This window comes from Oreochromis niloticus, linkage group LG1, assembly GCF_001858045.2.
Source record: "Oreochromis niloticus isolate F11D_XX linkage group LG1, O_niloticus_UMD_NMBU, whole genome shotgun sequence".
In the NCBI taxonomy this organism is placed as follows: Eukaryota; Metazoa; Chordata; class Actinopteri; order Cichliformes; family Cichlidae; genus Oreochromis; species Oreochromis niloticus.
In genome coordinates this window covers 17,807,174-17,821,962 of record NC_031965.2, presented here as the reverse complement: position 1 = coordinate 17,821,962, position 14,789 = coordinate 17,807,174, and the positions used below count along the sequence as shown (strand labels likewise).

The following is a 14,789-nucleotide window of genomic DNA, read 5'->3' as shown; positions in this document are numbered from 1 at the left end:
ATACTCCACAGAATAATTAAATATATGAATTAAAATAATAATTAAAAGAACAATCAAACACTGAAAAATAATAAACTGAAACTCATTATTTTCAAAGAATAAAAACATGAACTGAAACAGTCCAAAATGAAACAAAAAGAAAAAAACAACAACAACAAACTACAATAATTCTGGGCAGCTCTATGCAAACACAAAAACCAAAAAGCAGAGAACGGCTGGTAATATTTCAAAATTTTATTAACGAACATAATCTCTGAGGAACAACAGCAGTTCTCGCGCTCTCTGTACATGCAACTGTAGAAAATAACAATTTAGAATTTTTACTTTTCAGTTTTAGTCTTTTTTTCCCCCCGTCCATACTCATTTTCAGTTTCTCTCTTTTTTGTTTTTGCTTTTTTATTAAATTTTTTGTGTCTTTTTTTCCACGTTTAATTTTTTTTTGTCACTTTTTTTTTTTTTTTTTTTTGCAGGAAATCAACAACAGCTAGAGGTGAAAGTACTGGATTTCTGTTACAGCACTGACGATAGCATCAACAACCCCATCGTGAACCACCCCTCCCCCCTTTAGCTGCTCCATCAATATGTACACAAATAAACTACATTGTACAAAGAAAAAAAAGGAAAAAAAAGAAAAAAAAATGTTACATTGTTACATCATAATCACCTGCAGCGAGCGCGACACGGCCCGTTGCTGTTAGAACCCCACATTCTACGCAATTTTTCAGACTAGTACAAAGAGGAGGGTGCAAAACGTCCTGGGAGGTTTTATTTACAGAGCTATGTACAGTATGTCTCTTTCACGCATTACAAGGAGGAAAATTTACACAGCGGAGACCAACTTCAACTGAAAACATACCACAGGTGCCAGAAAAAAAACAAAAAGAAAACAAAATAAATGATAATAAATAGGTTATTTCTCACCATTGAAAAGAGTAGTTCTCCATGCTTTTTATTAGTCATAATCCATTCTAAAAAATAAAATAAAAAGGAACAAAGAAACAGCTACAGTCTGGGTTTGAATTAAAAAAACAAACAAAAACAAAACAAAACAAAACTAGAAAAAACAAAAAGGCTTGAAATCGTGATTCTACATAATGAAACTAAATCATGTATATTTTTATGTCCAGTAAGAAAACACAACAAGTCTAAAAACAAACATTATGAGTGAATGTGAGTAGAGTAGAGGTAATATGTTGCTGACTGAGGTGGTGTCAGGCTAGCATCCGTATCACCACGGCCAAGAGCTCTACTGTGCATCTGCTGTGTGTCTCTGTAACTTAGCCGAATATTCACGCCGGATGATCAAAGTGAATGGATGTGTGTTTGGTCTATTGCTCTGTGCAGCTGGGGAACGGAAGGGGGTGGGGGGGGGCAGGATCACCTGTCGGCTGTGTCGACCATCACCATTTCAAGCCTTTGTGGGTTGTTAAACATACGAGCGATGGCAGAAGTATGAACAAAGGCAGGGCTTTAAAACCATTTTTATGTTCTGTTTTTAAAAATAAAATTAAAAAAAAATGTAAAAAAAGAAAAAAAAGAAAGGTGCCACTCAAAACGGAAACGCTCTCGATGTGTTGTAAACAATAGTGAGAGGGTGTCGGTCAGGGCGTTGTAGCGGTATACATTCTGCTCAATAAGCAACGTGATTGACATGCCACTGGTTTTTATACAGAACAGAACCCCTCCCCCTCCCTCCCCCAAAGATAAAACACAACAACATTCAAAACTACATACACTTTTTGCTAAAAAACACACAAGGATTCATGAACAAAAGATACCCCTGACCCTCGTCCCCAAAACTGTAAGAAACCAACAGTAAAATAAAAACATGACAGAGTTTTAAAAACCAAATATTTTTAGACTTTTTGTTTCCAAACATATACCAAACCAGGGTGTGTGTGTGTGTCTCAAAATTAAAAGAAAAAAAAAAAACCCAGGACAACACATCTAGCCACCTTGTCTGCACAGTGTAATAGTAACAACCATTGCACTTGACTAGACATACCATACACAGCTATGCTGACTGACAGTGTGTAAATAACTTAAAAGTTTAGGATCAGAATATTGCCATCAGGATACGTGAGCAGCTTTCACACACGAGACCGCGTGCGTGGGGCAGGTCGGGAAAGCTTTTCAAAACCCACTAAAAACAGAGAACCAATACAAGTTAAAGGATCCTTTAGTTTTTTAAAAATCTGTCTATTCAGCATTAACCTATTTCTTCCCCCCTCCACTGCTTGTGTTGACGTCTGTTCACTTTTTGGTTTGTTCTGAGAAGATTTGAGTCTGGTAGCCTGTCTCCTCGGGCCTGACACAAGACACCACACAACTGAATAATAACAGGAAGTAACCGAACATTTAAAATCCCTGACCACACTAGCCACAGCCCCTTGTAGGATAAAAAATAAAAAAGGAGGACAATGTGAGTTGGTTGTTGAGCCTATTCTCGTGATTTTAAGTGGGTGTTGTACTGGAGTCCTACCATGGAAATTAACACCTTTAAAATCTACTTTAAAAACACCTGTCTAAGTGGAAGGCCTCAGGTCTGCTGAGGCATGAATAAGTGTTTTTCTTTCTGACACACTGGCACCACCTAGTGAGTAAAAGTTGTAACAGCACCATGAAAATAAGCTGCTCACCAGTACTGTGACATAAGGGGCTGACAGACTGACAGTGTTTTTAGGAGTCAGTGAGGAATGAAAATGTCTCTGCAGCTGTTACAACTCTCCAGTCAGTTCAATGTGAAGTCAGACACACTGGGAGGACAGGACGAGTAGTGAAGCGCTGAAAGACCCGTGTCTTGTTGGTTTTAGACAGTGACGTTGTGCGATGATTTATGAAAAAGAAAAAAAAAAGTCCAATTTTTTCTTTAAATTAAAAACAAGCGAAATAATAATTTCAAACAGTTCTACACTCATATGGTTTTGCTTGTGAATGACATCTCTCTTTCATCCCACCCATATATATATATTTATTTATATACTTCTGTGTGACTTTGCCCAACAATGAGTACATTTTTTTTCACTGAAAAAGGCATTTTCTTGGTTCGAAAATTTTCAGATATAATTGTGTAGTAAAGCAATGAATAATAATCCTCTGTCTATTCTTTAAATAAATCCTCAACAACTATTCTGCTACATCTGAGGGGGCTGTATGGTTGTTGGCCTGTGAGAGGCCCGTTTGAATCCAGAAGTGTTCTCTGCCAGCTGCTTGTGTTGCGGTGACTCGGGTCCAGGTGAGCCGCCTTACCTAACCCCGGATTGAGTCGAGAGATGGGATTATACAACTGTGCACTGGAGTCTTTCAATACTGACAGAATCGTGTACATGTTTTGGCCCATGGATATGAAGGGGGAAAGTGCTGCCCAAAAGTGAACTGTACATAAAAAGATAATTTTTATTTCTTTTATGTTTTTTTTCTTTACACTTAACTGAGTGATATTACAGTACATAGGTTATTTACAACTGTGCAGTAATGTGTGGCAAAATAAATTATCTAGAAGGCAGCAAGAATACATTGGTTAACGAATATAAAAACTGTACATAATTTACGGAATACAACTTTTTTTCAGTTTTCTTTTGTTTGTTTTTTCCATTAAACTAATATTGGCTCTGTAGTGTTTCAAGTCACTTCCTCAGAAACAATGAAATGCCCAAGTAAAGAAATAGACAAAAACAATATTTCTCTCCTCCTGCCAAAAACCACAATTTCTCAAATAGTCTCTTTGAAATCTCAACATTCGTTGTGTTTGTTTCTTCTGGTTGTCCTGTCGTGTGTGTGTGTGTGTGGTTTCTTTTGTTTTTTTTTTTGTTTTTTGTTTTTCCTTTTTTTGCAGTCCATGGCGGTCTGATGTGTTTTGTGGTGGAACGAGCGAGATCGCTGAGGAACACTCCGGTCTGTCCTCAGAGATCCGTTCATGTCCTCTTTTGTTAAGCCAGGCTGAGAGGCTGCACGATCGGTCTCTTCCTCTCAGACACTGGGCCCTGACGTGCACACACATCGTGACCCCCACCCTCTCTTGCTTTGTTCCAACCTGCCGCAGCCTTTGTTTCATTACTGTTTAGCCAGGCCGGGTGCAGTGTGAACAGAGAGGACGTCCTCTGGGTATCTGGGTCTTGTAGCCCTGAAAGTGGCTGCTTCTAACCTCCTGGATCAATTTAAGGATCCACACAATTCACCACGGCTCCACTGGTTGCCTCTGGGTCAGCACTGGACTCTGTCAAGATCTCCTGGCCCACGTGGAGACTCGTGTGAAAAAGAAGGAGGCGTCTCCTCAGTCCTCCCTCCAGGACAGGCACCACTCTGTTGGGAGAGCTCTTCTCTGGTAGATCCCACAGTAGCGGCGGTGGTGGTGGGTACTGAAGGAGGAACCACAAACGAATGCAGAAAATAAATCTGTCCTCAGTCTCACCAAAACTAAGCGATGAGGAGGTGTGTCCCAGTGCCAGAGCCTCAAAGCAAAAACTGTTTCTGCTTCTCTCACTCTGATCAAACGAACGCATAAAAACTTTGAGGATGAAAGTGCAAGTTGTGTATTTTCTTTTCCCCCCATTAAAAACATTTTTTTCTTTCTTCACGGAAGGGAATTGAGAGCAAGTTTTTCAGCTTTATTCTTTTTCTAGAGAATAAATTTTTTCCCCGTCTACGGTCCTCTCAAACTTGCTAGCCCTTTCCATTCGTTCGGTTCAACGAAGTCTCTTTGATAAGAAGTGATTGAGACTAAGTTTTCTCTCTGTGGGAAGCGGTATGTCACGCGGGCAGCAGGACAAAGTCGTCGTTGACATCGACCATTGGCACGTAGAAGGACGGCACTTCGTTGACGCACAGGGATTTATGCCCCGCTGGGTCCAGTTCTTGGACTTTCAGCTGCCACTCCATTCTTTGCACCGCATTGAGAGCTGCTGCCTCGTGCTGCTGTCGCATCAACAAACACGTCTGGGGGAGGAAAAGCAAAGCATGAATCTAGTGACTATGCACACAGGTCATGGTTCTCATATGTAGAGATGTACCATTAAATCTGTAATATCGGCAGCAAGATGGCATTTAGCAAAGTCAGTGGTTGTTATTTTCTGCTTCAATTATCTGTTATTTTGTGGAAAGTGCCAGTATTTACCTTCATGCGGTCGTATTTATCATCCACGTCCTGGATCCAGGAAATGAACTGCCGCGCATTGAAGCGATCTCTCACAGATTTGTTCTCATCACCCTAAGAACGCAGAAAAAGTGAGAATGTGGACTAAGTAATGGACACAGAAATACTTAACTCATGGTTTTAGAGATATTGATACATTTCCCACCTGGCTCTCCGATGGCATATTGTACACTTCAGAGTCCAACAGCATGGTGCAGGCGCTGAACGGCACAGCCTGATTGGCTATTGTCCTGGCTGCCCTGCAGTGGACCCTTAAAACCTCCTGTTCACATGAAACAATCAGCTTCTCCTGTGAAGAGCAAGCACAACACAGAAAGAAAAAAACATTGATGATATGAAGAGGAACATCATTGCATCAAACAAATGGCTGTCATTCAAGTAAGTGAGCTATATGAAACAGATTTGTCTCTGCATTTCACTCTGGCTTCACCAAGGCGTGGGGACTATGCAGATTTCACTTGCATTTCAATTTAAGAAAGGCTTTGATCTTTCATCAAAGAAGTGCTCCCAGGGTTTGGTGCACATGTGTATTGCTGAATGTATAAAAAGCAGGGAAGGAGTGAGGAATGAGTGAATTTAGGACAGTGAATGATCCTGAAGTATAAACGACACTTTCTTACCCGTTCTATGCTGTGTTGCAACCTAAGCTTGCCCCTTACTGCCTCTTGTTGCCTAAAGAGCTCCTTCAGAGGTTCTGACAGCGATGGAGGTGGAGCAATCTGATGACCAAAACACAGCACAACATTAATACCATTACATTGCAGGATAAGATTATTTTGAAATGGTGCAAAGACACCAGAACTTACCACAGGGATGTGCAGCTTGCTGAGAGGCTTGCCATCAAGCAGGTAGGAGCCGGTGTAGGTCACATATTCAGCGTAACATTGTGGCGCCTGAGGCGTGATGTAGCAGAGAATCTTCCTCTTTTCCTCAATCTTCTTCCTAATCTGCAGATAGTCAAAGTACGGGTTGGAACGTTCGCTGCGGTAGGGTTCAATGTCGTCTAGCTTGATGGCATTGACCACTACAGCTAAAGTCTGCTGAATCATCTCCCTGGTCTGCTGCATGGCTGTATTTACCAGCTGAACCTGGACTTGCTGCCCTGCAGAACGTGGAAATTTCCTCTTCCGTGGGTGCTGGGTTTGAGATTCCTCTTCATCGACAGGAAGAGGACGACCTTTTGTTTTGCTGAGAACCACTGTAGAAGTCGTCACAGATACTGCTGTGGTCAAATTAGAAGCAGTAGACGTGACACTAAGCCCAGAGTCTTTCTCTTTTTTCAGAGCTGTAAAGGAAGATGCTGAGGTGGGTGTTGGGGTTCTAGTAGGAACTGGGTTAATGCTCACCACCGGGCTGGTTGTCACCGTGGTGGCAGCGGTAGACGAGGTTATTATGCTAGAGGTAGGAGGGGTGGGAGCGGCAAAAGCAGCAGCAGCAGCGGGATTGTTCTTGGCGCGATATCGGGTCATCCTTTGCGGGATTTCATCCACCTTCTTGGGAACATCTACAGGGGCGGACACTGTGGTCAAGGTCACCAGTGTTTGCTTGGATGTGTCCTGAGTGTCCTGTGGCTCCATGGAGGTGGAAAGGGTGACCACTTCTGGGATCTGAGGAAGAGGACTGCAGGACACAGGCTCTGGTACAGCCTCAGGCATCTCCTCCTGTCTTGTGTCTGGCTTGACAGCAGGCACAGAGTCCAGGGTTATATGCAATGACTCAGAGTGTGAATGCATCTGTATATGTGGTTGCTGACTGGCATCTGATTTTACAGATGTATACAACATGCTGGGATCAGACTCTTCCGATCCCCCGTAAGGTAGTTTTCTTTCCAAAATGCTGCTCTGTTGTTGGTTAAGTCCCACTGAGCTGTTGACAGGCACACTTTGAGGCTCAGGGTCCAATTCCTGCTGGAAAGGGGCACGTGGTGATGGCACAACAAAGTCCTGTCTAGCAGATTCCCCTAAGCCTAAGTCTCCAGCAGACCGTGAGGTCTTTGCTAGGGTTGGCAGGTCTACCTCCACGATGTCCAGATCCTCTCTGTCTGTAATAGTGTGTCTAATGTGGGTCGACACACTCTTGTTGTGGTCAACAAGTTCAGGTTCCCGAGACTCAGCTTCTTCTGACTTGTCTGGCAGTGGAAGGTCAGGCAAGGAGAAAGGTCCCAGGTCGTCTTCATCAGCTGAGAATGGATCTTCCCAGGGAACCACAGGCTCAGGGTCCACAGGTGGAGCCATGTGAGTTTCAGTGGTAGCACTGAAACTGTGTGTGCTCTGTCTGCTGTCTGGTTCCACACATGTTGTCTCTGTCTCCATCTGGTGTCCCTCTTCGATGCTCGGCTTGTTGCAGTCCGGAAAGAAGGACTCCAGCCTATTGGAGGAAGAAGAGTTGTTTAAATAGTGGGGGTCCTCATCCATAGCAGTGTCTGGCCTCTCTGGAGAGGGTATATCAGCCACAGCCTCCTTCTGCTCATCAAAGTCCTCTGGGTCATCTTTGTGCCACCTGCTCCAGGTAGCATAAGGAGAAGTGACAGAGGGGTGTCCAGACAAGGGCTGCATGTCATTATCAGAATGGGAGTAAGGGCTGGTTATTTTGGAGACAGCAGCCTCTATTTCTCCATATGTCCTGTGGGGAGATTTCATGTCCATGTCATTGTTCCAACCCATGTTGTGATCGAAACAGTTCTCTCCATGGTCGGCTGCAGCATGTGTGGGGGACAGTTGGTGGACTTCTGGCTCATGCCGGTCTGGAGACTCTGCAGGCCAGCTCTTCTGCAAAGGATCTTCAACTTGAGGCGAAAACGAGCGTGGCTCCCTTGTTTGGTCCGGCTCATCAACTGCACAGTGCTCTCCATCAAGTCTCTCATCCATGTCGCCCTCTTCCTCCTCCTCTTCCTCCTCCTCCTCCTCCTCTTCTTCTTCCTGTTCTGGTTCTTCTGTGACAGATGGAAGATTTGAGACGACCAGATTAGGCTCGCTGTGGTGGTGCTCCGTGATGTCATCAATATCCAAGGGTGGCAAGGCAGCTGGAGCTGGAGTTGGTGGTGCTGCAATGTCAAAGCATGGCTCCTGGGGGTCTGGCCTGTGAACTGGTGTTGACGGTTTGGGCAAGAAATTGTTGTACACGCTTTCAGGAAGGTGTTCATTACCGTCGTTGCCAGCAAGAGTTGGCGTTGCTGCATCTGATGTTTGATAGGATGGCTCCCGCCGAGGCGACGGTACCCTTATTGGGGGAAAATACGTAGACATCAACTCCAATCTATCCAGAGTTTCAGATTTGTCCTCGAGTGGCTGGCAGGAAGACGTCTGATCAAATTCCGCCCCTGGATCATTCTGCTGTCGAAGAAACTTGTTTGCCTCTGCCTTGAACTCATCTTCTAGAGGCCGGCGGACATCAGAGGATGCAGAACGACTGACAAGGGGGAGCTGGAGGTTCTTTGCAGGGGTAGGACATGTGCCCTCCGGAAAAGTCTGGGGGTTAGAGTACCTGCTAGTGGACAAAGAGAAAAATAAAACATTAAGCCTCAGTTCAAAACAAACTATTACATTAGTAACATGCAGTGTGTCTGAGTATTAAAATACCTTTCAAAGAAGGATGGGGAGCAGGCATTCATCGACATAGTCATTGCTGACGAGTTCTGACAGTCCAGCGGATCCAGCATAATGTCAGGGTAATCCTCTGCACTACAAGATGGTGTACGTGGAGTTTGCATTACGTCCTCGAAGCTGGGGCATGACATGACAGGTGTAGGTGTGGGAACACCAGTTGGCCTGTTTTGATCTGGCCTGGGAGAAGCAGGGAGGTTGTCCTTGATTTGGTGGCCAGGGAGCCAATCTTTTGAGTTCTGATTATCAGTAGGCTGGAACTTTCTGCCTGGAGACATCATTTGGGCCGGGAGACCAACATCCTTCAGCTTCTTCTCTTTAAGACCAGACTCAAGGCTGTTAGATTTCTTAGATGATAGCTCACTGCGGCTTTTCCGTATTTCCTCTGTAGACTTGGTTTTGTCTTTTAGTTTCGGGTCGCCAGACTTGGGTCTAAGCTTCTCCATCTGCTTCATTTTTTCTCTGTATTTCTTGAGACGCTCTTCATTCTCCTGGTCTTTCTGGCTCAACATCTGACCAAAACTTGTCATCTGAGAATCCCCATCAACCAACAGTTTTTCACGTGGTCGATTATCTTTCCTTGCATTGTCTTTGGGCTGAGAGAGCTTTTCATTTTCATCCTTAGCCTTAGATTTATTGTGGTCCAGTCTGTTGTCTTTGTCTAGCGTATCCCGATTTCTGTCCTTTTTCATATCAAATTTAGGACTGTCTTCCTTTGACCGGTCCTTCAGGACAGTGACCTGTGGGCTGTCTTTCAACCCTGACTTTGCGTCATCTTTGGAGTGTTTAAATGACCCAAACCCATCAATATATTTATTCTTCTCTTCCTTAATTTTTTCCTTATGCTTCTCCTTTTTCTTTTTGTCTTTCATTCTGTCACTTATGACACCAGTTCCTTTGTCTTTGTCCTTTTTGGACATCTCCTTCTCAAATTCTAATGTCTTATCGAAGTCGTCCTCTCCGTCTCCCTTACCTCCGTATGGGAATGTGTAAGGGTCTGCCTCTAGAGGCATAGGCTCTTTCTCAAAAGGCAGGCTCTCTCTGCGGCCGTAGGACTCTCTGATTTCTTCTGTTTTGTCACGTTTGTCTCCTTTGTCTTTTTTCGTCTTTTCCTTCTCCTTGTCATGGCTTTTCTTGGATGAGGACGAAGAAGAGTGCCGATGCCTCTCTTTCTCTCTGAACTTGTCTTGTGGCGTAGATATGGAGAGGGAGTCTCTTCTGTCCTCTGCCATATCAGGCAGGCTGATTGAGTCATAGTAACTGATGAGGACCGGATCGTGACCTCTGTCAGTGAAACTGTCGGAGGAGATTTCACTGTTCTTGTCATTGGAGTCATCCTTGTAGTCATTCATAGCCTCCTCCTCCAGTTTTTCTAAGAGGGACTTCTCATTCTCCCCGCTTCCTTTCGAGGGCTTTCTTTCCTTGGAATGGTCCTGCTTGTCTTTATATTTGCTCTTTGTTTTTTCCTCGCTCGTGTCCCTTTTGTCCAGCAGCTTCTGCTTGTTTTTCTTCTCTTGGTTTGAGTCCACTGACATCCTGTCTTTCCTCTCCTTATGTTTTGTATCTACCGGGTCTTTCCTGTCCTTGCCATGTTTCTCCTGGGAGCCTTTCCTCTCTTTACCTGTGTCAAATGTGGCCTTATCCTTCTTCTTATCTTTGTGCTCTTTGTCTTTTGCCTTTTCTGTGTTATGTTTACTATCCGCAGAAGATTTTCTTTTTTCTGAAGGGAAGTGATCCAGCTCATCTTGATCGGGTGTTGAATCTTTTCTGATGGAATCAGACACCAGTACCCCACCGTTGTAGCTGTCGTTGTCATCATCGCTTTCATCAGTGAATATGTCGGCTATTTTGTACCACGTTTTCTCCCGGATCTTCTCAGTTTTTCTTTCCTCTTTCTTTACCTCCAAGAAATCTTTCTCCCGATCTATATGTTTGTCTTGAGAGGCCTTCTCTTTCTTTTCCTTTGTCTGTTCTGAAGACATCTTTCGATCTTTGTCTTTACCATGAGAGTCTTTATGTTTGTCTTTGGCTCCCTCCTTCTTGTCTTTGGTACTCCGGTCAGCATCTTTATCCTTGACAGTTTTTTCTGTGGAGCTTTTATCACTCTTGTCCTTCTCCTGATCAGCTCCTCTGTCTTTTGTTTTCTCTTTGTGCTTGTCAGCTTTTGTCTTTTCTCGTTTCTCCATTCCCTCACCCTTCTTTTCTTTCTCCTTCCCAGAGTGGTTCCTTTCTCTGATATCACACGATTTACTGACAGGATCAATGTCTTTGAAGAAAGTATCATTGCCATATTCATCTCTTATCGATTCCTGCTTGATTTTGATATCCTTTCTTTCTTTCATGAACTCATAAGAGTCTTTACGGTCTCGACTGCTGTCCAGAGAATCCTTGTCTTTTTTGTCCTTGGCTGCCTCCGTGGACTCTTTCCTCTTCTTCTCTTTCTCAACTGAGTGGCTGGAGTTTAATTTTTGTTTTTCTGACCAGTCTTTCTTCTTTTCGTTTATCTTTTCCGAAGGGTCCTTGTCTTTTTTCTTAGAAGTAGCCTCCTTTTCTGATCTTTTCTCATTGTGGTCTGATTTCTTGTCCTTGACTTTGTTTTCTTTCCTCCTTGTCTCCTCCTTAACAGTCTCAACAATAAGTTTAACAGAATTATTGGCTTTGTAGTCCTTGTACTCTTTGACAGGAGCGTCCCAGCTGTCGTCGCCATAGAGGGAGGAGTCAGAGGACATCTCAGAGCCCCATCTGTCATGATGGTCATCGGAGGCACTGAGTTTTGTGTCCTCCAAGTTAAGGAAACGATTAACGTCATAGCTTTCGTACTCAGACTCCTCTTTCTGTACTTTGTCTTTTTTACACTTCTCCTTATCCTCCTTGGCATTTTTGTCCTTGTCCGCCTTCAGATGTTTTTCCTCTTTCTGCTCACTTTTCCTGTCTGTCTTTGAGGAGGACTTCTCCTTAGACTTTTTCTTTTTCTCCTCTTTGTGAGCTTTTTGTTTATCTTCCTTGGGTTTCTCCTTCTCTTTGACGTTTCTCTCCTTGTCAGATTTTATAGGCTTTTCCCTCTCCTCCTTATTTAACTTGTCCTTGGTGGAGTCCTTTGTTTTCTTGTTTTTCTCCTCTTTTGTTGTTCTGTGCAGGTCTTTTCCCGAGGACCAATCCTTATCCTCAGACTTTGTTTTCGAAAACCTGTCCTCCTTTTTCGAATGGTCTTTTTCGTGTTTGGATAATTTGACTTTGCTCTCAGCTAGTGATTCTGACTCAACAATTAGGGACTTTTGCCTCGAATCATCAAAATCAAAAGAATAGCTCTTAACAAATTTCTCATTCATATCTTGATTAAGCACTAGACTAGGAGCTTTGTCCTTCTCCTTATTTTTGTGCTTGTGCTTCACTTTATGCTTTTTCACCACTTTGCCATCCACGTCAGTTTTGGAGACAGTGCTCTCTGTATTTTTGTAGAGCTCTGAGTTTTTCTTTTCCACAGTGTTACTGTGCACGTTGTTATTCTTCTTTTTGTTTTCCTGCGCTTTCCTCTTTACTTGTTTTATCGACTCCACGCTGGAATCTGCAGAGGAGTAGTCAGACTCACTGGACAGTCTAGTTCTGACCGAATCTGAGAGAGAACTGACGTCTGACCACGTGGGAGACGACACGGTCTTCCAGTTATCTGTCCTCCACTGCTTTGGATGCTGTTCTGCTAAAGACGGCGTCTGTTTCTGAGAGTTCAAGTTTCCATGGGAGGAGGAGGAGGAAGCATTAAAGCCTGGAGAGTCTTTCAGGTTTGCTGCAGAAGAGTCTTTTATGCTATTTGAGCCCTTATCATCCTCACTCTCCAAATCCGCGCAATCGGAGTCAGACGTACAGAATTTGTCGTTGACTTTACCAAACCGGACTTCTTTACTGACACTATTTTTACTCTCCTTCTTTCGCTTCTTTTTGACTTTATTCTTGTCTTTTTGTTGTTTAGAGCTCATGCTGCCAGAGTCTCTAGTCTTAGTATTTGTTTGCTGGGCTTGTTGCCGTGGCGTAGGCGCTGGCGTGAAACACAACGTCCTATCATCCTCGTCTGAACTGTTACTGTCAGAGATGATCCGCCTGCCAGTTTTCTTTGGTGTGAGCGAGTTGCTTTTGGAATAGGTTTTAACCTCCATCTTGGGTATAGAGATGAAGCTGTTGGTCTTGCTTACTGAGTCCTTGCGGAAGTCTTTTTTCAAGAGGTGTTTATCGTCTACGGGAGGGACGCGTTCCTCCTCGTCGTCCTCATCAAATTCGTATTCATCTTTGACAGGTGTGACGGCAGATTTAGGAGGGTCTGCGGTTTTCCCTTTTAACTTCGGGCCCTTCTCAACATCTGAGTCTGTGTTATTGCCATCAACAGAGCTGGACGGGGCAAACGAGGGGGCGTCTTCCTCCTCTGAAGATTCTGTAGCACATAAAGAGCACAAAGAGGACACAATTAATTTACTACTTATAGCCTCATGTACTTGAAAAACTTTTGTAACAGTCGTGCAATTAGGTGACTCAAAGATTTAAGATTGAAAATCGCATACCTGATGAACTTTCTTCACTTGAGGTGTAAGTGCCTTTCCCCAGCAACAGATTGAGCATAGTTGGAGAATTGGCAACCTTCAGTGGGGTTTCCCCTCTCCTGTTGCTTTGACGCGGGTCCCCTCCATACCGTAAAAGTAGCTTAACCACCTGAAAAGGATAAAAATGAAATGATTTTTTGCAATTTAAAAGGTAATATCAGCAACTTCTCAAGTGGTTCAAAGCTTAATAGGACAAAGAGTACAAAATTAATCTTCCACTTTAAAGTTATTATTTGGTTATATCCACAAGAATGACCGACGAAGCTAGAGCTGGATTTTTTTTCCTTTTTTAAACTGGATGGACAGAACTTTTCCACACCAAGACCTCCAGACTTTACTGACAGCAGACTGGGTGATGTGGCGTCTCTGCAGCCAATTTTAGTAAAATGCCAAAAAGCCGTGCAGAGGTGAGAAAGTATGATGGGTCTGAAACTGCTTTCACACATGAAAGCAGAAGGCCAGGAGAATCGGACTGAGACAAATTCTAACGTCTGCAAAACAGCACAAAGTAAGGGATGGTCTTCAAAAGATGTTTTCTCAGGAGGGTTGTCAAAAAAAGATTCTCAGATACTAATCAATACTAAATATTTAATTGGATCAATTTGCGACAGCATTGATACCAACAGTGCCATCTTAACCTCACACAGTACTGCTGCAGACAGGCAGGAACAACACTTTATTGCCACTGGTGGTGATTAGAGTTGGATATGTCAAAGATCAGCAGCAAAATTAATTTGATTATAAATTTGATTACACCATTACTTCCAGATGCTCCCTGTGGACACCTTTGTGGCCAAAAATGTCTTATTGACTTCCATTAAAACAACATCAACATCTAATTTCAATGCCATTACAGTATAAAACCATGCACTCTATAATGCCAGCATTTGATTTTGAAGAAAAGTAGTGAGATTTGACATTTTTACTGTATTCCACTGGTGCGTGTACATTTTTGCCATGATGGTGTTGAAAGGATAGTAAATTTGAGGACAGTTCAAGAAAAAAAACGACTAGTGGTACAATTTAACATAGTATTTAAACAAAACCACATCTAAACTCACTCTGTAGCCATCTTCTCATTTTTAAAACTTCTGGTTTTAATCTGAAAACTTGTTTTGATGGATCACAAATGGGCCACTGATCATTAACATTTTCATTTTGAGAGACTTGCGATAATCAGCCTTCTGAAGCCTGAAAACCTATTTTGTTCTTTACTGTTAGCAACACTGACACAAGACACCTTTGGTGGATTTGTTTTTACCTTGAAATGTCCATTGTTCGATGCATCATGTAGAGGGGTGTCATCATCCAGCCCCTTGGTGTTGACCTCTGCTCCGGCTGCCAGCAGCTGCTTCGCCACATCATAATACCCCCTGTTGCATGCTTCATGCAATGCAGTCCAGCCTGAACACAAGAAGAATTATAGTCAGAGAAGTGTAAACTCCA

The 14,789-nt window shown here is 43.2% G+C and overlaps 1 protein-coding gene across 2 annotated transcripts in view; it reads right to left on the bottom strand.

The window, feature by feature from the left end:
* Positions 1 to 219: 219 nt before the first annotated feature.
* Positions 220 to 14,789, bottom strand: part of ankrd11 (ankyrin repeat domain 11) — a 106,062-nt gene continuing 91,492 nt past the window's right edge. Inside the window, exons 7-14 of one of the 2 annotated variants that reach the window (XM_013271685.3) lie at positions 14,605 to 14,747; positions 13,305 to 13,452; positions 8,731 to 13,177; positions 5,959 to 8,635; positions 5,773 to 5,871; positions 5,298 to 5,441; positions 5,114 to 5,206; positions 220 to 4,935 (exon numbers count right to left, since the gene is read on the bottom strand). In XM_013271685.3, the coding sequence (XP_013127139.1) occupies positions 4,750 to 4,935; positions 5,114 to 5,206; positions 5,298 to 5,441; positions 5,773 to 5,871; positions 5,959 to 8,635; positions 8,731 to 13,177; positions 13,305 to 13,452; positions 14,605 to 14,747 (7,937 nt within the window). In that variant the 3' untranslated portion in view covers positions 220 to 4,749. Of the gene's footprint in view, positions 4,936 to 5,113; positions 5,207 to 5,297; positions 5,442 to 5,772; positions 5,872 to 5,958; positions 8,639 to 8,730; positions 13,178 to 13,304; positions 13,453 to 14,604; positions 14,748 to 14,789 lie in introns of both variants that reach the window. The other variant, XM_005466918.4, reaches the window with a different exon arrangement.